This window comes from Diceros bicornis, chromosome 2, assembly GCF_020826845.1.
Source record: "Diceros bicornis minor isolate mBicDic1 chromosome 2, mDicBic1.mat.cur, whole genome shotgun sequence".
Taxonomy (NCBI): domain Eukaryota; kingdom Metazoa; phylum Chordata; class Mammalia; order Perissodactyla; family Rhinocerotidae; genus Diceros; species Diceros bicornis.
In genome coordinates, this window is record NC_080741.1 from 63,180,393 (window position 1) to 63,206,048 (window position 25,656).

At 43.7% G+C, this 25,656-nt stretch overlaps 1 protein-coding gene across 4 annotated transcripts in view; it reads left to right on the forward strand.

Moving 5' to 3' along the window:
• Positions 1 to 17,583, forward strand: part of ATXN7 (ataxin 7) — a 141,772-nt gene extending 124,189 nt beyond the window's left edge. For 2 of the 4 annotated variants that reach the window (XM_058562387.1, XM_058562395.1), the window contains exons 8-11: positions 2,983 to 3,248; positions 4,731 to 4,929; positions 5,287 to 5,408; positions 9,868 to 17,583. In XM_058562387.1, the coding sequence (XP_058418370.1) occupies positions 2,983 to 3,248; positions 4,731 to 4,929; positions 5,287 to 5,408; positions 9,868 to 10,858 (1,578 nt within the window). In that variant the 3' untranslated portion in view covers positions 10,859 to 17,583. The remainder of the gene's footprint in view (positions 1 to 2,982; positions 3,249 to 4,730; positions 4,930 to 5,286; positions 5,409 to 9,867) is intronic. The other 2 variants (XR_009222871.1, XM_058562374.1) reach the window with 2 other exon arrangements.
• The last annotated feature ends 8,073 nt before the right edge of the window (positions 17,584 to 25,656 follow it).

The window sequence follows — 25,656 nt, forward strand, 5'->3', positions numbered from 1 at the left end:
AATTGTGTCCCTGTCAGCTGCCCCTAAGGGAACTTGTGAAAGCATGCCTCAGGCGTGCTCCACAGCATGCTCAAAACTTGCCATCCTCTCTCTGCTCTCTTCCTGCCTACCTGACTCTCAGTAACATGGGTTTCTCAGTATTGCGGTACCTATGGTCAATGAAGCATGCTTGCTTTATCCGAGATGCTCTTGTTAAATCATGTATGAGGCATGCTGGTGAACCAAAAGCTTTTATCAACCCAGAATCTGCAAGGAGTGGTTTGACCAGCCTTCTTCCTGAACCTTTATTGATGTGAACTGACTTTACGTGGATCCTGCATTTTTCTCCCATCTTCCTTTTCAAATCGTGTGTGCTCTCCATGTGTTCTGTTAAGGGTGTCATGATTGTGGCACAGTGCTAAGCCTGTCGTCCCATTAATACATATCTTCAGGCCTGGCGTCATGAGTTCAGCATAGAACTGGCAGAAAATGCAGATCTCAGCAGGACTACCCTCTCACAAAATGTGCTTCTGTTCTGCTGTGTTGTTGTGCTTCTCCATTTTCCTGCCTCTGCTGTGGCCTGAATCTCTTAAGCTGTAGAGGGCTAAATACCCTCAAGTGCCCCTGCCGAATGTCCCCCAGGTTGCTGCCCAGGTCTCTCCTGTCTTAGACTTAGAATGTTATCCGTTCTCTTCACTTTCTGGGGATCTGCTGCTGCCCATTCCTATCACTCCTTCCTTGTTGTCTGCCTGCCACCCTCACAGTCCCCTCCTCACTGCCTCATCTGTCTAGTATTCTGTTTGATGTCCTCTGTGCTTGCCATGCAAATGGCTTTGGACTCCAGTAGCCTTGTCCATTCAGTCATTGTAGAAATTATTATTGCATACATCTGTGAGCACAGGCCTCATTCCAGGTCCCAGAGGACACAGGCTTTAACAAAGTCAAGGCATGATCCCTACCCTTGTGGGGCTTACAGTTTAATGAAAGAGATGGCGATTAATCTGATAATCATTCAAATAAGCATAAAGTTACCACTGATGAGTAACAAAAAGGAGGGAGGCCTGTGTTAGGAGAGCCTTCAGCAGGGGTGTTGGGCCAGGGAAGCCTCCTTTGCCATAGGAATACTGGGCTGAAATCCGTTATGATTTATCCAGGCAAAGAGGGGTGAGGGAGGCAGAGGAAACGTGTGAAGGCTCTGTGATGGGGCAGAACAAGTACCTTAGGCGCTGAGAGGCAGCCAGGAGGCAGAACAGAAGGAGGAGGAGGCACTTGGTACCAAAGGAGCAGGGAGCACAGGAGTTAGAGTGTGCTGGGCTAGAAGCCTAGTTACACAGTCAGCCCTTCTCCTATGAGCCTTGGGCAGCCCCTGAAGAGTTCTGATGGGGCAGGGGGCGTCAGATTTGTGTTTGGAACGTTCTTCAGAGCTCAGTGGAAATCTTGTTTACCCTGCAGACTGAGCTGGGGAAGTACTGAGAGTCTGCCTACTTTCTTCGCTTGGATTTGTGGGCTAAGCACCAGGAGACATTCAAAGATGAGGAGAGGCTTCTGTATTTATCTGGAAAGAGAGGCAGGTGGACTGGTGACATTATATGTTCATTTGATCATTCAACACATATTGGAGAGCCATTCTTTTTATATACTTCCGGTTTGAAGCATTTATTGCATGCTGGTACAGTACTGAACAAAACAGTTTTTTGTCTTCATTTAGGTGACTTTCTCATGGGTATGTTACATACTAAAGAAAATTAAGTAAAAATTTTAAAAGAAGCTAAGCACATTTATCTACCTGTCTGCACCAGGTTAGAGTTTAGGTGGGCATAGTTTGCAATATGTCTAGTAAGGAGATAGGTGATGTTATTGAATTTCAAAAGGACATTAGAAGCCTACTCTTAAACCCCTTAAATTGTAGCAAACATGTAAACTTGAAGAGCAATACATTTGTATAATGTGTAGGAGCATGAACACACAGAAAGTATTGTTTGCAGTATTTTGTAACATAAAAGAGAGAAGGAACTGTGTAGATGAATTCACTTATATTTGGGATATGATAGGTGGCCACTGTAGTTAGTGCCTCCTTGTGTTTTGTATAGACTGAGACCCCAGCAGTATGGACCTGTCAGGTTAACTTGACTTTATCTTCTTCCAGGAATAGTATTAGCCCCAAGTGAGCCTTTAAAAAAACCAAACCAGCAATTATCAAATGCGTTGGGAGTATGGACATTTTCTTATAAGATGTGCTTCAGCCACAGGTTTCTATTAGTTGCCCTTTTAAGGAAAGCACTGCTCTAATTTGACCTTTCTTTTTCTCAGTGTGTCCATTTCCAAATTCTGAAATTAGACCTTGTCTTAAGATCCAAGAGTTCTGTCTGTCCCGTTTTCTTCATTTCCAGAGCGAGGGTCTGTTTATAGGAATTCACTCTGCTTCATGTCTCTCCCAGTTCACAGCCTTCCTTCCCTCGACCTTATGTTCTTTACTTCTCTCAGGTCTTCCTCGCCCGTACAGTCCCCGTCTCCAGGATGCTGTGAGCCACTTTCTCTTGTTACATGGCATCTTCACTGGAATAGAGAGCAACAGTTGTGTTTAATTTTTACTCTCTGGCAGTTGCTGACAAAAGACTTTCTGATACATATTTTATGGAATAAGTGTTTCTTCCCTTTTAACATTCAAACCTCCAAATGGCCCAAAGAAGACTCAGAGCATGAGTACCTGTCACCTGTTTGTTTCTACTGTTTGCCGCTCCGTTACAAACCAAGTGGCACAGCTAACATTCCTTCTTTCTCCTGGTGGAAATAACATCACCGAGTTCTCATACATTTGGAGCCTGGAATATGTGCTTCTAGCTAAAGAAAAGAGATCTTCCTCATGATTTTTAGCTTATCAAATGCTGAGCAGCCTTTGACTATGCTAATGACTGCTTTTTTTATTGGGAATGGTGTTTTTGGATATATAACAGAGAAAAGAATATTACGATTCCTCAGTTTCTGTATTTTTTTGATCCGTAGACACATCCTTTAACCCAGCGGAGGGCTGTCCAGGGTAGGAGAAAACGATTTGATCTGTTATTAGCCGAGCACAAAAACAAAACCAGGGAAAAGGAATCGATTCGCCATCCGGACTCTCAGCAACCAACGCAGCCTCTCAGGGACCCGCATCCCACCCCTCCTAGAACTTCACAGGAGCCACACCAAAACTCGCATGGAGTGATTCCTTCCGAATCAAAGCCTTTCGTAGCTAGTAAACCTAAACCTCACACCCCCAGTCTTCCAAGGTAAGCCAAGTCCTCCGATTCTTTCTCCCTCCTTCACAGAACAGACTTGCAATCATTGTACAAGCCCAGTGCAGTCATGATGTCGAGGAATGAACGTCAGGCTCACTATGGAGATATTTTCCAATTGGGTCTTACTATAAGAAAAAAAATTGTTGAGTTCATCACTAAGTTTCAACCAAGGCTCTTCTTGGCCAAATGCAAGCAGCAGAACAACGCTAGAATTATCTGCCCCACCCCTGCTCAACGTAAGGTGTCGCTTACCCATTGAATAGGGCCAAAACTTGGGTCATGCCTGCAGGTTAGTGATTGGAACATTTCACCTGGCTTTGGCAGCAATTTCCCATTCATTTTTCTTGCTTCTTGCAAAATACAGCAGTGGGAATCCTTGCTGGGGACAGGCTTTCAGCCTGAGTTTTTACAGCATTCATTTATCAACATGTTTTTTCATTCATTCATTTGGGACTTTGCCCTAAGCATGGATTAGGCATTTTAGCCATTTAGTAAGCAGTGGATCAGAGGGTTTTACCAAGAACTTAGCATACACATACCTCACAGACAGTGATGGTGGACTGAATATACGTATGTTTGTGCTTGTATATTTAACCAAGTTGAAGTAAAGGACTTTGTACCCAATTTCCAGAGGGAAAGGAAAGAGAAAGGCATAGAGAATAAAGGCCTTTGGCATCAAGGGCTTCTGCTCAGGAATGTGCCAACGCTTTGTTGCTGCTTTTTAACCTTCCACCCTCACGTGTCTGATCCTTGAAATGCTCGCCTGAGCGGGGGAAACTCAAGTATGTGCTTGAGCCTATCCCAATGTAAGCCCTCTGATTTCTGAGCAACACGCTGAAGGAGTGCTCGGAGGAGGCTCCCCAGAATGTGGCCAGGCCCGGCCATCGATTCCTTAGCAAGTCTTTTCTTTGGCAGTCTTTTCATTGAAGTTTTTCCATCTGTGAAAAAAGTAAGCTTAGTTCTGTATATATAGGAAAAACACATTACCGTCCTTCAGTAACAGGCTCTAGATTATCCACGCAGAGTGGTAATGCTGCCGTGATCTTGCATCACCTCCTGTCCCTCTTAGGCTATTTTAGAGCACTTTGCCAGTTATCTCATTATTATCTTAGTAACCCAAATCCAAGTGCAATTTGAAGAGGAATCAAAGAAAGAATTCTCTTAAGTTCCACATATATTTCGCTTTTCTTGGAGGAGATTAGAAGGAGGACCTGAGCCACCCAAGTGGCTGTAGAAAAGAGAACTAGGTCTGAGCTACCTTTGGTTAAATGGGCAGACAGCTCCATTTGACATCGTGCAGTTCAGGAGTGAGGTTACTTCATTCCCAGGCCACCTGGAGCAGCATGTTTGCCCAGTGCTGGTGGTGGACCTCAGACCTCCCTAAGTGGTTTTGGATCCGTTGTTGTATCTGAGTTAAGGCGGCTGATTCCCAGACGTGTGATCTGATCAGTGCTGCACTTTCTACTCACCAAGGCCTCCAGGCTGCCCTGCTCAGCAAGGTGGGAGTGCCCCCATTGACCCTCCTCCAGTCCATGAATCTCCACACCCTCCCCTGCCTGCCACTGAGCCAGCTTCTCGGTTATCCAGTGAGGAGGGAGAAGGCGATGACAAAGAAGAGTCTGTTGAAAAACTGGACTGTCATTATTCAGGTCATCATCCTCAGCCAGCATCTGTAAGTTCCACATCCACCCCGCGTTGACCCTCCCCACACAGCAGGGACAGGGCACTGCAGGGGGGCGCGCCAGGGAGCTTGGCATGCCCGTACATGTGGGACGTGGTCGAGGTATGAGAGCAGCTCAGAACAGGGCGTTCCAGAGGCGGCATGCACCCTGTCCGGGGACGTCTCATGCTTTTCCCTTTCTTCTCATGGCACTCAGGTCTAGGCATTGTCACGCTCATGCTTCACAGCCTATGTTACTCAGAGTAAGCTCTGTCTTTGACGGTTAGCTCCGTTGCTGAAGGAGAGAGCCCTCGCCGGGTGTGTCGTGTCAAAGTCAGCAAGCACATGCGATTGTGCTCTCTCTTGCAGTTTTGCACATTCGGGAGCCGGCAGATTGGAAGAGGCTATTACGTGTTTGATTCCAGGTGGAACCGGCTTCGCTGCGCCCTCAACCTCATGGTGGAGAAGCATCTGAACGCGCAGCTGTGGAGGTGAGTGCCTGTGCCACCACCTCTGGGGTGGGCAGAGGGTACTGACTCCTCAGTGCTGCATCCTCTGTATTTCTTATGAGAGTGATTGAATGAAGATAAGCTTATCTAAAATGAAACCATGGCCTTGGACTCATCCTGAGAAGAAGGCCTTTCATCATTCATTCATTCATTCACTCTTTCATTAAATGCCATTAAATGTGTCTTCTTCTGGGTGCTGGGGTTCAGGCAGAGGAACTCCCACATGTGGGGAGCTCACATTCTAGTTGGGGGGAGAAACACAAAAACCAATAAATAGAAAATAGAGATTATAGCTTGTCATAAGGGAGATAATGGATGCAGTGATAATCACTAACACTGAGAGCTTACTTAATGCCAGGCAGCTTATTAAATGTATTTAATTTTCACAATTCGCTGTGTCAGGTGACCTGGATTATCCCTATTTTCGAGATAATGAAACTGAGAAACAAGACTGCACAGCAAGGTAGTGGTAGGGCCAGGATTTGGACCCAGAAGCGGTTTGGTTCCAGACAAAGAGCTGAGATGGGAAAATAACAGGACAGAGGGATTCAGGGAAAGCCTCTCTGAAGAGGCTGCCCTTGGACTGAGATGGGTGGATGAGAAAGAGCAGCCACACAGGTAATGGGGAGGAGTGGGTTCCAGGCCGAAGGAACCACATTTGTAAAGGTCTTGAGTCAGAAAAGAATGTGGCTTGTTTGAGAAACAGCAGGAAAGCAAGCATGGTACAAGATGAGATCCGAGAGCACAGCAGAGGCCAGGTGACACTGGAATGGGTGCTGAGTACAGTGGGGAGGTGTTGAGGGTTTTACGTAGAGGAGCCGTGTACTCTGATAGACAGTTTAGGATAAGATGATCATCTTGTGTGGCATTATGTATGCTAGTGTTTCCCAAACAGGATTTTAAGTGAAACGAGTTCCATGGCCAGGAAGGTTTAGCTCAGCCTCTTCTGAAGTAAAATAGTTTTTATTACTGCAGGACTTCTCAGAGCCTTTAATGGGCACTGTCCAGTATAACTCTCAAAGCAGGGAGTATCATGTATAATGTAGAATGTCTCCCAAGCTCTTTTGACCTGGGAACCTTTTTTAGGGGAGCATCTTGGGAAACTAGTTTTTGGTGGAACCTCCTTTGGGAAACATTGAGCTTTGCTAAAGGGGCCTAGCCAGTAATCCACAGATCATTCCAGATCCTCTGTTTTAGGCATCATTTACTAGTGCCTCCTTGAATGGACTCTGCCAGTACATCCATTTGCCTCCCTGCCTTGGTTTCCTAATAAGGTCAGAGGCCTTGGATAGTCCACAATCCAAAGAACCATCTCCATGATCATTAGTAGGACTTGGATTTGTTCACTAGGAAAACCAGACCCAGGGCAGTGTTACTCTGCTTTTCTGTTTCACATTTCTTTCTGGTTCTTGCTAGATAAAGAGGCCCCTGTTCCTTCTTAATGAAGGAACTTTGTCCCTTTCCAAAGACAGACTCAGGGCAGTGGTTTGTTGGGCCTCACGGGGTCTCTCCACATCAGAACACCCTAAGATACGTGAAATCTCAGCTTCTTATTTCTTCAGACTACCCGGCGGGACTTGGAGAGCTCACTAAACCATTGGTGTAGTGTACTCCTAAGAGTTCAGAAGGGTCCTCAGAATATTTTATCCCCATTATATTGATACGTGGCTTATGACCAGCAGTTTGGGTGAAGATGATTTTGGTTCCTAGTGGCTTGTGTGGAGAGGTTTTCCTCTCTGTGCTGTGCACTTTGAAGAAGCAGGGTCGTGAGATTGACGGCACTGTCTCTCTCTATTCTCTCAGAGGCTGACTGCCTCATCAGTCACCTGCTCCCGGTGAGGAGGACACCATTCCTTTCTGTTAACATGACCTTTGGTTTTAAAAAAGTCAATACAGCAGAGACAGATGTGTTGTTCAGTGATGAGCTGGCACACAGGCCTGGGGCAGGCAGGAGCTTGGAGACAGGTGCCGGGCCCGGTGCTCGAGGAAATGCTCCCTGACACAGGAGTGAGGTAGGCCGACTCAGGTAGCCCCTGAGATTTGCTAGGAGTGGCTCAGCACTTCTCAGCCAGAGGAGAACTGTTCTCAGGTAGCATCTTTGAGGCACCCAAGAAAACCCTGCAAGTGGTCCGGGTTCCATCCTACTGGCTCAGCCAAGAGTCCTCCCTCCCAGGAAGAGCCCCAGTTTCGGCAGCACTGTTCCAGGCCCCTTACCCTTTTGTTGCTTATTGTGGTTAATCTTGGGGTAAGTGGAGGTGAGATTTGAGTATGACAGTGAAATGTGTCATCTTCAGGGTGTGGAGTCTCTGGACAGTGGTGAAATTAGACCAGCCTTCCTCTGGAGCATGGCCATGACCCAAAAGGCCGTTTCTAAGCTCCTGTGATTTCTGTCAACTGCTTGCCCACTGTTGATTTGGGATCACTATTCCACATCCTCTAAGGAGGGGCTGGGATGGTTATCAAAGGGTTTTTTGATTTTGGGGTGTTTCTGTAATTTTTTAGATTGATAATAAATTCACTTGGCAAAAAAAAAAAAAGAATATAAAGAGGTATACAGTGAAAAGTTTTAGTCCCTCTGTCCCCCACCCTCCTGTTTCCCACCCAACCCCCACAGATGGAAGCATTTTTGTAAGTTGCTTATATATCTTTACAGAGTTTATTTATGCAAACACCGGTCAATGTGTGACTACATATTGTTTCTTTGTCTCTTTATGCAAAAGGTGATGAATGACTTAAAAGAGTGTTTTTAAGAGGAACCAGTAACAGTCTAGAGAGATCACATGCCTTCCCCTATGGAAGCCTTTTCCTTTTCCCAGGATTTGGTTCCAGCAGCCTGGTCTTTAGGCTCTGTCTTCCTAAGCCACCTGGTGGCCACAAGAAGCCACTGCACCCAGTGAGCAGGAGCACCTGTACTTGGTTTAGAGCAGGGCTTCTCCAAGGTGCCAGTGCCCAGGACTCGCTTGAAATACAGATTCTGATGAAGTAGGTCTGTGGTGGGGCCCAGGGACTCGGCGTTTCTAATAAGCCTCTCCGGTAATATCACTGCTCGTCCTCCATGAGTACCACTGGGTTAGAGCCTGGGTTCTCAGTCTTGGCTTCGTGTTGGAATCTCCTGGAGAGATTTAGAAATTACTATTGTCTGGGCCCCACCCCCCAGGGATTCTAGTATAGTCGCTCTGGGTGGGGCCTCAACTCCACAGGTGATTCTAATGTGGAGCCAAAGTTGGGCAGCCACAGTTGGGAAGCGCTGACTTGGGGCCCGAGCTATGCTCTTGAATGGGAGTTTTAAGGCTGGTGCAAACAAGTGCAGTAATTAATTCCTTTTATTAATACCTGTAGTTCTTCTTTAAAAGCTTCTGAAAGCACTTTGCCTGCTGTCTGGGCTTTCTCACTTGAAAGGTGAGGAACTGGAGCCCCAGCTGGAGTGGTGACCGGATCAGCCAGAGCCTCCCCAGGAAGTCAGGAGCAGGGCAGTCTTGGCACCTGCCTTCCAGTCAGGCCATTTTCTGTTTCGCCACTTCAGTGTGAATTCTGCCATAGGGGTTTTTGAAATGTTGATGCTGTCACATTTTAAAATCAGAGCCAAAATAAAAGGGGGGCCTTCCTGGTTTGACTATTTGAATGGCTCCCTTACCCCAGATGGATACCCTGCCCGGACATTATAAACAGAATACATTGTTCCAGCACTGTGACCGGAAATCCCCTGAGATCTGGGGGCTTCGTTCCCTTGCACAGTCATTCAGGCCAGTGGTTAGGACCTAGCAATTGTTATTAATTAGCTGTGCCCTTCCTTTTTCCTCATTTGTTCATGAATTCTTTCAATGTTTATTGAGTGCCTTCCTTGTATATTCCAGGCTCTGTGCTGGGGACTGGGGTCATGATGGTAAATAAGCTGTGGATTGTTCCCTCTACAAAGAAATTAGAAAGTGATCAGCAATCACAGAGGGAAACCACCCTGAGTCCTCCGAGGTCTAGAAACAGGAGGCAGTGCAAGTCCGTGGGGGACTGAGCAGGTCGGGATGGTCAGGACAGATTACGTAAGTGATGATGAGCTAAGACTAAGGGATGAAGAGAAGCTGGGGTAAGAGTGTTCTAGGCAGAAGATATACAGAGTCTGTGTCATGGCCTGTTCTCCAAACTTAAGATATAGAGCAGCGGCTGGAATCAGGGAAGTGGGAGTGGTGGATGGGAGGGGCGATATGAAGCTGGAGCAGTAGCAGCAGGCGAGGTGCACAGGACTTGCCAGACCATTATTCTGTATATTCTGAGAGCCCCAGGAAGTCATTAAAGAATTTGAAGGAGACAGAACTGGCTCTGCATTTCAGAGTGATCCCTCTGACAGGGGTGTGCTTCTCAGTGGCAGAGGCGAAGGGGTGTCCATATGAAAGTTTCCATGAGTGGCTATGGTAAATATTACCCACTGCCCTCTCCTTTTTTGCAGGAAAATCCCGCCAGTGCCCAGTACCACATCACCTGTCTCCACACGTGTTCCTCACCGGACAAACTCTGTGCCGACATCACAATGTGGGGTCAGTTATCTGGCAGCAGCCACCATGTCTACATCCCCAGTCCTGCTCTCGTCCACCTACATCTCCCCAAATAACAAATCGGTACCAGCTCATGGAACCACATTAAATGCACAGCCTGCCGCTTCCGGGGCAATGGATCCTGTGTGCAGTATGCAATCCAGACAAGTGTCCTCTTCATCCTCGTCCCCTTCCACGCCCTCAGGCCTTTCCTCAGTGCCCTCCTCCCCCATGTCCAGGAAACCTCAGAAGTTGAAATCCAGCAAGTCTTTAAGACCCAAGGAGTCTTCTGGTAACAGCACTAACTGTCACAACGCCAGTAGCAGTACCAGCGGCGGCTCAGGAAAGAAACGCAAAAACAGTTCCCCACTGTTAGTTCACTCTTCCTCCTCCTTCTCCTCCTCTTCTTCTCATTCCATGGAGTCTTTTAGGAAAAACTGTGTCGCTCACTCTGGGCCTCCCTACCCCTCAACGGTAACAGCTTCCCATGGCATCGGCCTCAACTGTGTGGCAAGTAAAGCAAACTCGGTGAGTGTCCGGCACGACCAGTCAGGGAGGGGCCCCCCCGGCGGGAGCCCCGCTGAATCCATCAAGAGAATGAGTGTGATGGTGAACAGCAGTGATTCCACGCTTTCTCTTGGCCCGTTCATTCACCAGTCCAGCGAACTGCCTGTCAACTCCCACGGCAGTTATTCACACTCGCACACTCCTCTTGACAAACTCATAGGAAAGAAAAGAAAGTGCTCGCCCGGCTCGAGCAGCGTCAACAACAACAGCAGCAAACCCACAAAGGTTGCCAAATTGCCAGCCATGAACAATGTCCACGTGAAACACACAGGCACCAGCCCAGGGACACAAGGACTGACCAACAGTTCCCTCCTTCATCAGGTAGGAAATGGACTGTGAGCCCTGTGGGGATGCGCATTTCCTCTCCTCAAGGTCTGTCGCCAGCCGGGAGATCTGTGTGTTTGGGGTTGGTTGGTTTGCCTGTAACAAATGTCCAGCCTCATGGTGTCCTTTAAAAAGAGGAAAAGTTCATGGCCATATGAAGGTAACAAAGGCTCCTCTCTGCCCGAATTGCTGATGACTTGGAAGATGCTCCTGGGTGAGGAAACCACAGAGGTGCACTTGAGCAGACAGGGCTGCAGAAACCACCCTGCGTGACAGCACAATCCCTCTCTGTAGCCAACGAGCATAGTCCCTGGGGGACAGTGTGTGTCCTGTGATGCTGTGCAGGAGGGAAGCAGGCTGTGTTTCCTGGAGAGCAGTTTTCTAGTATGTTCCTCTGAAGAAAGATGGGCTAAAATCAAACTGATGTAGAGAAAGATGATTTAAATTTTAAAAAGCAAGAGCTTTTAATATTTTTCCCATCAAGGAATTTCAGATTTTCTGATTAACTCTCTCCCTATAACTATTTTCTTCTCCAAGTTTTCCAGGAAAGCCTGAAAACAGCATTAAGGATAGGCATCGCAGAAGACTAAAATCTCCTTGAAGTTAATAGATTAAAGAGAAGTCTGAACGTGAGCCCATTTGTAGAGAAGTGACTCACTAGGTGTGGGGCTCTCTCTCACACTGAATCTCTATCTTTCCCCCATGTTCCACGGTTCCTGTCTTCTCCCAGCCCTCTCTCCTGTGGCCGTCTCTTCCAGCTTCCTTTGCTCTAACTTCCAGCTCCTCTCTCATCTTGTTATCTCATTCATCAGGATATCTTCTCCCCTTGCTTACAAGCAGGAATTTCAGCAGCATCACCCCAGAGCCCTGATTTAAAATGTGAAGCCCATTTTTGTTTGTTTCTTTTCCTTCCTCATCTTCAGAACTTAACTCAAATGCCAGGTTAGGACTTTTTCATAAAATACCAAGAGGTTTCTTACTGTGATATAATTTCCCTCCAATATCTGTGTGAATTAATACCCAATGCCAAAGATATGGGGAAAATAATTATCCATGAATTTAAATAGCAAGCGCTCAAATTCTTCTGTTGCAGCCTCACATCCGTATGGGCTGTTTGTCTGTTTGGCTCTTTGAGCAGGGGGTTCCTGGACAAGTGAAAATGTGCTTTTATTTCCTGGTTTGTAGTTACTCATGATAGTTTATGATGAGCATAAAAATGCAATGCAAACAGCACAAGAAATGGTAGACCCATCCCTTAAAAACTCCCTTCTGAATGGAGTTTCGTGATTCTCCGGGAACTCCGCAGGAGGGGTGTTCCACTGCGTTCTGATGCCCACATTTGTATTACTGAGCGCACTCTGTCTTCGTGTAGACGCGGCTGCAGACCTTACCGCCCACAGTAACAGAAAGGAGAGGAAGAGGCTGGGTGGGCGCAGCTGAGAGGAACAGTGTCTGTGGAAAATTGGGGAGTGGGAGCCCCGTCTACATGGAGCAGCTGTTCCCAGAAACTTGTTACCACTTTCAAAGGGAAACTGCAAATCTGGACTTGCATGAGAAATGCGGCCATTTTTTTAAGCTGTGTAGTTTTTTGTTGTGTATTTTAATCTGGTATAGCCCACACATCTATTGGCTAAGTTGGGCTCATGAGCTACCAGTTTGCCACCTCTGATTTCCACCATCTGCGGGGGGCTATATCCCACTAGGACCGACAGCCTAAGTTTGGGTTCTGTTCCTTAAAATTAATTTCAACTTGTTTGTATTTGAGAAAGATTTCCTCTGTGCAGTGGAATACTTTTTATTATGCTTCACAAATCCTAGGGGGGACCCCTGGCTAGAGATCAGAGGATCGGCAAACCCCCAAAAAAAGCGTAGCATAGTTTTGTGTCCGTGCTCATTTATCTGGAAGAGGGATCCTATAGCTTTCATCAGAATCTCAGAGGGACCCAGGACTCCAAAATGCTTTAAAGAATGCTGCTCTTAGAAAAGTAGGGACCTCAACTCGCTGTGCTGTTCCTTCTGGAGCTGATTTTAAGACAGATAACTGAGCTGGTTGAAGCTCCCTAAACAAGAGAATGCAGTAGGACATGCTGGGAAGCCTAGGAGATGGGGCTGGGCAGCCACATCCTCCCCCCTTCCCCCCGCCAGTCTGTTCGTAGCCTCTGCCATCAAGGACTTAAAAATAGCTCCCTGTGGGACAGTGAGGGCCAAGGCTCCCTCTCCCCGCAGAGCACTGCCTCGGATGTGAGCTCTCACACCTGTGTGTGCCAGCCCATTTGACCTTGTTCACTTCTCAGTTGACAACCTGGAATGCCTTCAAGGAAACAAAATCAGTAAATAAAACCAAAAGGCAAACACGTAAGCCTTTTCTCTAAGCTAGAAACCTGGCCTTGCATCTCTTCTAGACAATTTTCTAAAAGTCAGGCTTTTAGAATGGTCGTGCTCGAGGGCAGTGAAGGCTTTTGGAAAGCTAAGGGCAAATTCTGTAGCTGACTGCTCCTGGCATCACCCGGTCAGTGGAGACGTCAGTGGTGTGTGGCCTTTGGAATATTCTTGCTTAGTTAGCATCAGCGCAGCGCAGTGTACAACCGCTGACTTACCTTTTCATTGTCTCCCCACCCCTCTTTTTTGAAAGCCAAAGGCACGTCCCTGACAGCTGAAAATAGTCCTGGGAGGAATAATCTGGACACTTTTGACGACAAGTTACACCTCCACTCAGCACTCTGGACTCCACGATGCCTTTGAGTCTGTTTTCCCAACCTCCTGTGGGCCTCAAGGGTAGAAATCTGCCGGGCTGTTGTTTTAACGAGGATTTCCCTGAAGCTATGTCTGTAGCAGTGAGTACTCGTAAAGGACACTGGATCAAGTTCAGCCACCGAGTTTCTTTTCTCAGTGTTACAGTGGTCTGGACTCCTTGCTACCAATCTGTGAGAAGTTGTGTTTTGTCTTGTAACTTGCAGTATATCACGGAGCCACTCTTCCAGGAGATTGGCTGGGCAAAAGAATGTTTCGGCAAGAGCGTTACGGTAGACTTTTCTCCCTCCCTCCTTTCCCCACCTCAGTTCCCTTTTTCCACTGTCTTCTGTAGGTCCCTCTCCAGCAGTTAGGCACCTTAAATGGAGACACCTTCCAGAGGAGAGCAGAGCTGCGCCCTGAGCAACCCTCTGGAGAAGGGGATCTGTCGTTTGGTTTTTATCAACGTTCCAGGAGTGGAATGTGGATGTTAGCGCAAGGCACCATGACAAAATAGCCTGTAATTTTGCCCAGCCTTTTTGCAAGTAATTTGGGATAAGAAGCTGTCAGTTTCTAACTTAAAAACTGGTTTAAAGCCATTGATGCCCAGAGAGCAAGTATATATCATATTAGAGGCTTACTTTTCATGGTATAAAAGCAATTCAGTGTGACTTTTTTAAAAAGAAAATGCAAATGCAAACTAGTTTTGTTAATGGAAAGCCAAATTTTGGTGGGAGGGGGTGGATGAAATCACTACAGGGGGAAACATTTTTCCAAGATTTCCAAAGAGATGGAATTTTTTTATCCTTTAAGTTTTCATGTTAAACAGTATGGCAGATTGGGTTGATTGTCCTGCCCAGTCTCCTATTTTCAAAAAATTGCCTTTGTAAAGTGAGGTTATTAGGATGCAGCAGAAACTTTCATTCACAAAGTCATTAATATACTTATATGTTTCCAGGCACTCTGCATTACCCTTGATCTCTCCTCTTTGGACACTGTCCTGGGACTCAGTGTAAATTTCTGCTCTGAGCGCTCCCCATGTGTGTGTGTCTGCGCTCCCCTTCCTGCCAGAACAAGTGTTTATGTGGGTGCCATTGGGGTGGGGAGCAGGCCCCCAGGGAGGGGAGGTGGCCCATGTGTACGCATACAGAGATGATGTGATAGGTATATAGTATTTCCCCAACACACCCTCTTTTCTGGGGATTAACGCCAGCCGTCTTCCTAAGAGAGTTTTAGAGATGCTCTGGGATATTTTCTCTAGTGCCCCACCCCAAAAGAAAGAACTTAATATGTTAAAACATCATTGCTTGAGAAGGTGTCATTAAATATGGAGGATGAGCTGGGGCTTTTTAATAGGTAATCCCACCACCACAGCTCCTGGAACAAGAACTGGGCTCTTTTGTTTAGAACAACACACAAAGTTGCTGCACACAGGGTCAATTCCCAAGGCTCTGATCATCACCCTGGGTAGGACCTGCACAGAGCCAGTCTAGTGCATCCTTTTTTCCCTAAAATTCTTGGGTTACAAACTTCAGTTTCAGGGAATTTCAAGTCAACAACAGGTAGAATGAATAAATACTTGGTTACCAGCCTAATAATGTGAATTACTACAGAATTATTCTTATTATGTAAGAAAAAAACATTATGCAGATACTTTAGCTATAAATTGATGTAAAATATTGATTTTTTTTTTTTTAAGGAAGGGGAGAGCAGTATCTTGTTCACTTATTATGCAATCAATCAGTAAATGTTTTTTAAATGATGCTGTAGGAGAGCTTACGAAGGAGAGCATGGATGGGCCAGTTCGATGGAGTTAGGAAAAATCAGTCTGGTTGCTCCATCCCAGTGAAGGAAGAGGGAGGAGGTAAGAGGGAATCAGAACGTACTTAGTTTGATTCCTTGATGACAAGTGCAATGGGGTCTGGGTAGAATTTATTTTCAGAGCCAAGGGGACTTGATGGTTATAAATAAAGTTGCTTTTAGCGATGGAATTTATAGACAGATCATGTTGTTCCGAAAGATGTGAATAGGATCCACGATAACAAGTTGATTCAGAATAATGTAGATATTTAGATTAGCGAGTATTGATCATTTGATTTCTTAGACTGAGGTTTTAATGGAATTTCATTGTGTCTCCCAGTAGTACACAGAGCATCGGGATTAGGAAATTAGCCATTTTGGATTCTGCCTGCCACAAACAGACCTATTCTAAACAGTGCTATTAAATTTTAGACTGTTGTTCAAATATTTTATTTTCTCCTACAACTACTTTTTATTATGATGAGCAATTAAGACCATTTAGAACACGGGAGTACAAGTATTTTTTTGAATTAAATTAACTCGCAAAAACCAAATTTGCAGTGGTTGGGTTGTTTCTAGACAGACTTTGGTATCAACTTAAAATCAAGATAATTTTTATATTCTTTCCAATAGAATTTCATGACAACTCCTGCAGTTTTCTTAACTTACAAAAAAAAAAAAGTGCTGCAATGAACAAAGAATTATACAAAACCTACTTTTGTATCTTTATTTTGGAATTTCTTGTTCTATTATAAATATGGAAGTATCCCTATTTCAGAAGACATATTTTGTTAAAAATGAATTGTACATATTTAAATATGTATTTTTGCACAGGTCTTTTTTTCTGATATCCTGTTTTGGTACAATTGAGATCATCTAGTATTTATTTATTAATTAATAAAAGTAAATACCTTTTTATAATTTGAAGTGGTTCACTGCCAAGCCGATAGTTCTAGAACCTGCCTCCTTCACAGTTGAAGGGATGCCTCTGTTCTGTGAAAGTCTTCTTGTCCCTGTAATGTCTCGGGAGTGGATTCAGACAGATGAAGTGGGCATTGCTTCTCCCTGGTTGCCTGATTTCCTGATAGACTACATGTAACTAAGTGACACACTGCTTTTCTTTTGTTAGTGTTTTGTGTGTGTGTGTGTGTGTGCGCGCCTGTGTGTGTGTATGTGTACCCTCTGAGCACATGTGTGTTCGTATGTGATGTGGTTTAAAACTAATGGAAACAAACTGAAAGTGCCTGAACCTAGTTTTAAGCTTAGACGGATTCTCTTTAAAAAGACTTGAATGTTCAGTTGAACTTTTGGAGTTTGCTTTTTCCACCTAAATATTGTTTCTAAAATTTTAGGGGAGGAGTTGAAAACCACCAATGCTGGTAATTTTATAAGGTATTTTAAATTAAGACCTTTTGGTTCCCAGTAATTCAACTAGTGATGGATTGCCAGGTGGCACCAAGGGTTACAAATCTTTTTGTCAGCCAGCAACTTACATGATGTGTCTGTTTTGTTACTCACTCATGAAAAACAGAGTTTAAAATAGAATATTTAAAATATTTTGTATTCCAAAAATATAATACAAAGTACCTCTGAGGACACTGAAAAAAAATGTATAATTTGAAAAATGTAACTTATCAAGGCAGCTGTCTTCCTGCAAGAGTTCTGTTGCCAAGGAATTTCTTAATATCTCTCATTCTGTCCTGGGGGGGGGTCGAAGTTGGACTTTGGAAAATGATTGTTAAAAGTTTCAGTTTAGCAGAAAATAATCATTTTTACATTTTGTGCAAAACATTTTACATTTTCAGATCATTTAAATGAGCACTACATACTGTCAGTGTGAATGTAGGGCCTTGAAAGCATTTTGCTGTTTTTTTTTTTTTTTGAGCTTGGTTATAAAAGCAATCTCCTGTGTTAAGATGTGTGAATAGTTTGATAATTTGTACACATAATCAAGAGCATCTCAGCTGGACTTTGTGTTGGCTGCTGTATAGAACATGAACAAATGTCAAGGGATAGAAAATTACTTTGGATATTTAAAAGAGAAGAAATATATAGTCTATTTGTTTTGTAACAAGTTTCTGTAAATAAAATAATTTATACTATTTATAAGAAAAAGTTGTGCTTTGCTTTATGAGAAATCAGTTTGTGGAACAAACATGTTACTAAACGGGCAATAAAATGAGGACTTCTCAATAAATAAGGTGGCTGCATGAACTGTTTCACACGTTTCCGCCTCGTTGTGATACTAACCCCTTTCAGTCCAGTCTGACTATTCTTTTTTTGGCATCAGACCCCTTGTGAAGCACCTTCCTTTAGCTTCCCTTCTGTACAACCTCAGCACTTCTGAGGACTCAGCATGTTTCCATTCTTGGGCACAAGGCTTTGCCTTGGATAAATTAGTAACTGCAAACAGTGAACATTACTGCATTCTTGCCGTGCAGGTTTGTCAACAAAGGGGAGTTGACAGATTAAGAAACACGGTCTATTTATACTTGCCTATGTGTAAATTTGATGGCATGAGGTCGTTTTTTGTTAGAGGTGAGTTTTTTATCCAGAGCTGGTCTAATCTCTTCTTTACTTTTACCTACCTCCCTCACTGGCAGTACAAAGTGCATTTGAATATTATTCAGAGCACAACATAAGCTTTTATCTCTAGAAATCTGGCCATTTTTACCATTTGCAAATGAATTATTCTAATAAGTTACAAATTATTTTTGTTGCTTAAAATAATAAGGGAAGCAACTGATTTGTGTATTGGAGAAGATGTCCATACATGACATGAAGGAATCAGGCTGGCTTCAACCCTCACTGCCCCATGACCATTCCCTCCTTAGATCCTCCAACTACTCAAATCCATTCCTGAGGAGCTCCCTGAGGATAACTCCTGTCACCTTTGGTGTCCTCCTTAAACTTCCTGGGAAAGGGCTCAACTGCTCAATCTCTTACCATTTTTACTTCCATTCCCTTGCAGGTAACCTGGCCATGGATACAGGAGGAGACTATCCCAATTCAAGGAAGGGGCAGGGTTGGCAGTTTAGGATCTTGGCGAATGGAAATTCACCAACAGAAAGGCAGGGTAAGGTCATTCTAGGCAGAGGGGCAAGCACAGGTATGAAGAAATGCGGAACAGAATAGTTCTGGGTGAAACTTGCTCGAAGGAAGGGGCTGATAGGGTTGGAGAAGTTGGTGCCAGACTGTCAAGGACCTTAAATGTGGTGGGGCCTTCATCCTCAGGAACATACAGTTTAAGCAGATGTAACTGTCAGAGCCCAGAGATGTTCATGGCCCAGTCGTGGCACTGTGCAGCTATTACAAGTAAAAGGCGTTCACATCTTCACTGGAGACTGGAAAATCAAAGAATCACTTAAATCTCTTTCCCTTTTTCTTGCATCTTCACTCTCTTTTGCTTCAAAGCTCTGTCTTTACCCATCTCTCAAATTCTAATCAAAAAACTCGCCCCTAAATCAAGCCTAAGGTCCTCCCTCTTCTTACCCCTTCCTGCTCTTGCAGTACCCTCTTTCTAGTAAGACACTCAGGCTTCTGTTGCTAACGCGAGTTAAACTAGTCTTTCACCTTGTAAGGCTGTGATTCTTGGTACCTGTTATCCTCATTTTTCACCAAAGCCCATGGACCAAAGCTGGCACTAGCAGAGTATCTCTTCCAGGGGAGGGTGAGACTGTCAGCAAAAGAAAGAGTTGTCAGGGGGAGAGGAAAATCAAACACTTACAGTTTAATACTTTTTTTTTTTTTTTAAATCCCCATCACATAGGGCCCTCCAGTAACTATGGAGGACAGAAGGGACAGGTGAGAACCTTGGGACAAAAATAAGTTACAAAGCTATTCTAATAATCGTTAAGGGCTATGAAGTTTCTAAACTAAGGCAGTGACCATGGGGATAAAGAGGGGATCAACTCCGGAGATCATTTAAAGGTAGAACCAGCAGGCCTTGAGGTCTAAACATGTTGAACATTAAGGGGAAGAGTGAGTCGAAGATAGCTTACAGATTTCTAGCTTGGCTAAACTACTTGATGAGCTTTAAGTGAAATATATGATGTGGTGACAGAGAAGGAAAAAAACACAATGACTTTGAGTTGTTGGTGGGAAATCAAGTTCAGTACCCAGTGGCTGTATGTACAGTCTGGATGGAGCTTAAGAAGGAGAATTGAGCTGTAAAATAGAGTTAAAGGGTTGCCTTTCACTTTTTGCTGGTAAATGAGGCCATGGGAGTGGATGAGTTCACCTAGAAAAAATAGGTAGCTATTAGATTTCACTTATGTTAAAATAATGCTTATCTAGTTGCTTAGAATGCCAGATATTGTACCAAGCATTTTACACACATTGTCTCTCTCACGAAGACCCTATGGAGTGCGTATTTTGATCCTACTCATACTGAGGAGGAACTTCTAAGAGGCAAGTGTCTTGCCTAAGGTCCCACAGCAAGTAGGTGGCATTGCCGCCCTGTGAATTCAGGTCTATCAGATCAGGGGTTCTTAATCTTTTTTTTCTGTCACAGATTCCAAGAATCACATGAAAGAAGTTATGGATTCTCTCTGACAGAGGCACAGGCACACGTTTTATGTTCCACTTCCAGGATTTCACAAAACTTGAAGCCCATCCTCCATGGCCCAGAGACAGAAGAGAGCACAAGACGAACCCTGGAGAAGATGAGTGTTTTGGTGCAGACAGATGGAGAACTGGTGCTAAAGAGTAAAAAATCCCATCAGGGAAGGCAGAGAGGATTGGGTTGGGATGGTGTAGTTAGAAGTTTAGACAGCTGACTCCGTCGTAATTATGAACCCCATCAACTCACTTCAGTAGTGTGCTTTTTTCTCCCTCCTGCTGCTTCGTCAGGGTAATTGGAACAACAGGTATTGACTGAGTGGGAAAGGGAGAACTTGGGCAGGAAGATTGCTGGAGAATTAGAGAGTAGGAGTGAGGGTGTGGCTGAGTGATTGATGATGGCTGTGGGTGTTCAAGGAAGAGAACTGGAAGCTACCATGTAGAATCTATGCAGGCACTCTCAAGACGTTTTATTTGTAATTACCCTTTTGTTATGCCTTAGGATCCTCGTTCCAGGTAACTTAATCTGTAATTAGACAAGTTAAGTGATTTCTTCAAGATCAGAGAACAAAGTCCATGTGCAATTCAACGTGGCCAAGAATGAAGAGGGGCTAACATACGGGGCAGGACCAGGGACCAGAGTTATAGCGGTGGCCTGGCACTTAAAAGTGCCAGGTCAGGGGACAGAGGAATAGGATAATAGGGTGGAGTGGAATTTCAGGTTTCGTTTTCAAAAGCAGAGCTGTCCAGAGGTGCTTGTGATTCCTGGGTGAGACCATGGAAGTGGTGTGGAGGAAAAGGGCACTGGCGTTAAGGCTAAAGAACTGTAAAGCTATTTTGTCCATTTCAGAGTTGTTTAGGGTTGCGAAGACGACGCACCCAGCTGCTCAGGTCTGGAGTGAACGGGATGGAGCAACTTGGAGGTTTGAGGGCACTGAGCACAGTGAGTTGGTATTGCCGGGTGATGAGCAGCTTCAAAGAGAAGGCATTTTGAATGAGGGTGGAAACATAATGGTCAGGAGAGCAAGGGACTAGGAAACAGTGGACTTCATCTTGGCCCCAAGTTCCTGAGGTGTATATGAGTGAACAGCCTCTAACCCAGAGGGTTTCAAGAGAAGCAGAGTCCTCAAAAACCACATGTAGAGTTTTATCAGCACTGATATTCCACTAATTGCAGAGGGAGACACTTTGGAAAAGCAGGTCTGGTAACCTCTAAAGGAGAGGGTTGGTAAAGTTGTCAAGATGCCACCTACTGGCAGTCCTGACTGACTGGTCACTTCCCCAAGGCACTCGGGATTTATGACAGTGAGATTGAAGGCTGATCCTTCTTCAGCAAATTGTCCCTCTTATTTCTTACATCCAATCTGTACAGGGAAAATTATGCCATGACAGATTTCTGAATGACAAGAGACAAACCTCCCCCTTGACCATGTACTTCAAGGTTACAGCTGAAGCAAACTGCTACCAATTCTTGACATCCTTTGCAGGTCTTCAGAAACACAAGAGTAATGCAAACCTGTGGCTCTATTGTTTTGAAACCAAAACCGGTGATGATTAGAGCGTTTTGTGTTTTCTGGATAAGGATCTAACTTCATTCCCCCATTGCCATTGTGGAGGGATGAGTCTGTTACTAACAACTACAGGTTTGTATAGCAGTAGGAAGGTGAGGGATTATCACAGCCCCCTCCTCTTTTTTCCCATAATCATAGAGACAGATACTATTTCAAGTTATCAGCTATTAGTCCTCTTTAAAAAAAATAGGTGAAAAACACCACCAAGGATTAATTCAGAATTATACAATTGATTTGTTAGTGATCAGTAACTTATCAATCAATTACTATTAATGCTTGTCAGGTTACTAAGGACTAAATGTGTTCAGTCATAAAATTATAAGGATTGCAGTGTGTGTGCTCAGTGAACAAATGAGGTAGACATCCTTTTAGCCATTTGGGTCAGGTAAAAGTTAGGTGCAGATACTTAATAACAAAAATGGTTTACAGACACTATTTCCATTTCTAAAAGAAGACTGCTAGTTAGTAAGTTAAAAGTTGAGCTCAAGCTATCATTTCTAATATAGGAAATAGGTTACCATACTTTGACATAGCTTTTAAATATTATTTCTTACTGGATAAATTGGCTACACAAGCAAATTTTATTAAGAAAAATTGGCATTATTGTTTTTAAAAAAAAATCACAGAAGATAGTTCATTCTGGTAACTCCATTTCATATTAGGATAGTTTAGGAAGAGTGAGACTAGGGTTATTAAAACTGACAAGATTAAGTTTCCAACTTACTTTGATAAAAACATTCACCAATATTGAAAAGGAACTAAATTAAGTATTTTAGTTCTATGTCACTTAGCAAATGAAGCTATCATTTGATGATAATCTTATTTTCAAATCGTTAAGTGCCCTTCATGACTGAAACCAGAAAATTAAGACTTCAAAAAACCAAGCTCTAGGGGCTCGCCCAGTGGCATAGTAGTTAAGTTTGCACGCTCTGCTGCAGGGGCCTGGGGTTCGCAGGTTCAGATCTTGGGCACGGACCTATGCACCACTCATCAAGCCATGCTGTGGCAGGCATCCCACATACAAAATAGAGAAAGATGGGCACAGGTGTTAGCTGAGGGCTGATCTTCCTCAGCAAAAAAGAGGAAGCTTGGCAGTGGATGTTAGCTCGGGGCCAATGTTCGACACACACACACACACACACACACACACACACTAAGCTAAGCTATATAAATAGAAGCCACCAGAAGTAGGATGAAGGTTAAGAAGTCTTTGGATAAATTCTCCTAGATGACTAACATAAGAGGCTGCTGACCATCAACCCCATGTGTACAATATGGGGGTAGTGCAGGGACAAGACTCCACTGTCAGTGGGCCAGCAAGTGACCTAAAGTCACAGGGCAGGCTGGGTGACCTGGGCCATGCTGGGGAATACATGCCAGCCATTTAGCTTGACTGGGAACGTGAGCACAGAGTTAGCCTAATCTGTCCATTTTTCCAGAGAAGCCAGATAGGTGATTTTTGAATTGTCTTTTAATTTTTAGATGGTGACCACATTTTTTTTTTCTTGAAAACATATCACGGGTGGCATGCAGTTGCAGCCCACAGGAGACCAATTTGCAACTTTATAGCATCAGGAAGCCTCCTTTGCCATCCCAACTTGTTTTGCTTTTCTGCTTTTGTAGCTCAACTGTGGGAAATAAGGGCCTGGACCTAAAATTTCCTTGACAAGCCTTTTATCATGTTTAAAATACTCTAACTGGCCAAAAAGCAGAGAACAAAGGTTTGAAATTAGCATTCTATGCAGTCTTACTACACAATAAACATAAGCTTGTTAAAAACATCAATTTAATGAGATCAAATACAAAAAATTCTAAAATTCCCAGTCTATCCTATAAAATTTGGTTTAGGTGGCCCAATTTAGTCATGTTATGTGACAGTAGCTTTCTACTAACAAACACTCATATTAATGTAATGTACTAAGAGGTACATGTCTTAGAGTACTGCTTTACAGTTTGTCGTGTTTTCACATAAATGAACCTCATAATAAGCCTGATTTTCTACTCCACTTTACAGATGAGGCAGAAGGCTCAGAGAGATGAAGAAGTAATTTCTCCCAGCATCAGACGGCTAGTGTGAGGGGAGCTGGGACCAAAATGTGGTTTTTCTAGCTGCAGTGTCCAGTGCTATTCTCCCATTCCATATGGCCTCATTTAAAGAGAAATCTATTGGATGCCAATTTTATTTTCACCTCCAAACTGATACTTTGAGGCTTTAGCAGTGTTCCACTGGGACTTGTAATTATACAGAATAACTCTTGAACAGTGTTTAACAAAGGCTCTGATTCTGTATTTAAAATTACATATGAATAGGATTAAATACGGAGAATATTCATCAAAATGTTAACAGTAGCCATCTCTGCAGGGTAGAATTTCAAGGCAATTCCACTTTAGCTGCTTGAATTTCTTTTGCAATGAGCATATATTACCTTTCAGAGACAGAAAAGCAAAACTGACCCCCCCCCACCTCAAAATTGTATTATTTACTTCATCATAAGGTAAGTTATTCTACTAGCCTTTGATCACCAGTCTTGGAGTTTTCAGTTTTCCCATCTTGCACTGGAATGGATAGCATTTCTTGTTTCTTTTAGCATCTCTTACCTGTCATCCTCACCTACTAATTTTAGGCAGTTAGGCTAAAATGGTAAAAGAAAAATACAATTCAAGTACATTTTAAGCAAGAAAGGGGAAAAAGCAAGTGTTTTAAGACTTCCCTCTCTTCTAGACCAAGAGTAAGCCTAAGCCTCGACTGAAAAGCCAGTTGCTCTATGATCACATTAGTCCAAGGAGCTTTATAGGTGGGAGTTGAGGGAAAGGGTTATTTCAAGAAACTGATATTTTAATCCTACTTTTTTCCCCTCTAGCATGAACTGCAATGAATCAATTTGGTAAAAACAGAATGCTACTAATTTTTACATGGACACAAGGACCACCACAGTAAGTTCTCCATGACTATGTTGGATTGAACAGATGGCAATGATTTTCAGGATCATAGGTTTTGTTAAGGGTACTTACATTCACAACTTCTTCAAGAAATTATAGTGACCATTATTAATAAAGTTTTAGAATTAAGCACTTTTAGAAATCTTTAAGTGGGTCTTCTCAAATGCTTTAGGCACAGCCAGCATTTTAATAGCTTCTATCCACCATACAGCGCCTGGAGGAAACTCCTATCAGCACAGTTCTGGTCACGCCGCTTTCCTTGGGAAATCATCAGTGGCCCCTCTTTCAGTACAGTACTCATGACAGCCACTGTCCTGACTTTCAAAGTAATGCTTCTAATACTTTGCCATTATGTATCTCGTTTGCAATAGGACTTTGATTTCCAGACTTATTAGTTTACTCAAGTTTTATCATGAATGAATGTTGATTTGTATCAGATTATTTCCAATGATTGAGATCATGGGTTTTCTTCTCAAATATGTTAATGAATCCTTCTAATCAGGATACAAATATGTGCTTAAAAAAAAAAAAAACCACATACTTCACTCCCCCTTCCTTTTACAGTAAAAAGCCATTTCCCATTCTCTTTTACACTCACTTCTACCAGTCCTTTGTCACAGTCACCATTCAAAAAGCCCATCATGCTCATTTTCTCATCTTCTCCCCTTTTCTAATATTTTAGCAAATCCAGCTGCCTCTACAGTCCACGCCACCATTCTCTGGTGTCCCCTCCAGCTGAGTGCCTTAGTGACACTTAAAAGGTAAATCAAGTCGGGCCACTCTTCTGCTTGAAACCTCCACTGACTTTCCATCTATCTCTTCCCCTAGATATTTGCATGGTCTCTCCTCCCTCCTCTTTATTTAAATGTCACTTTACCAGAGAGGCCTTCTGTAACACCCCATAGAAGAGAGCCCTTCATGCCATCTTCTTTAATTACTATGGTTCTATTTGTTGGAGAAAAACAATTCCCTTTGCTAATATCTATGTAAGTTTTTTATATCTATGTTTAGTGAGATGAATCCAGGGTTATGGTAGCCTCCTAAAAAGGAGTTAACTTCCTACCTTCTATGGTTATTTATTTCTGAGAGAGGTTTACGATGTGGGTCTTCTGTCTTTCGAGTACTAAGTGGAAGACACTGTGTTTAATTATGGGCTACTAAATAGCATGTACTTGTCTTCCTAAAATTCAGGAGGCTTAAAGGTAAGCGATG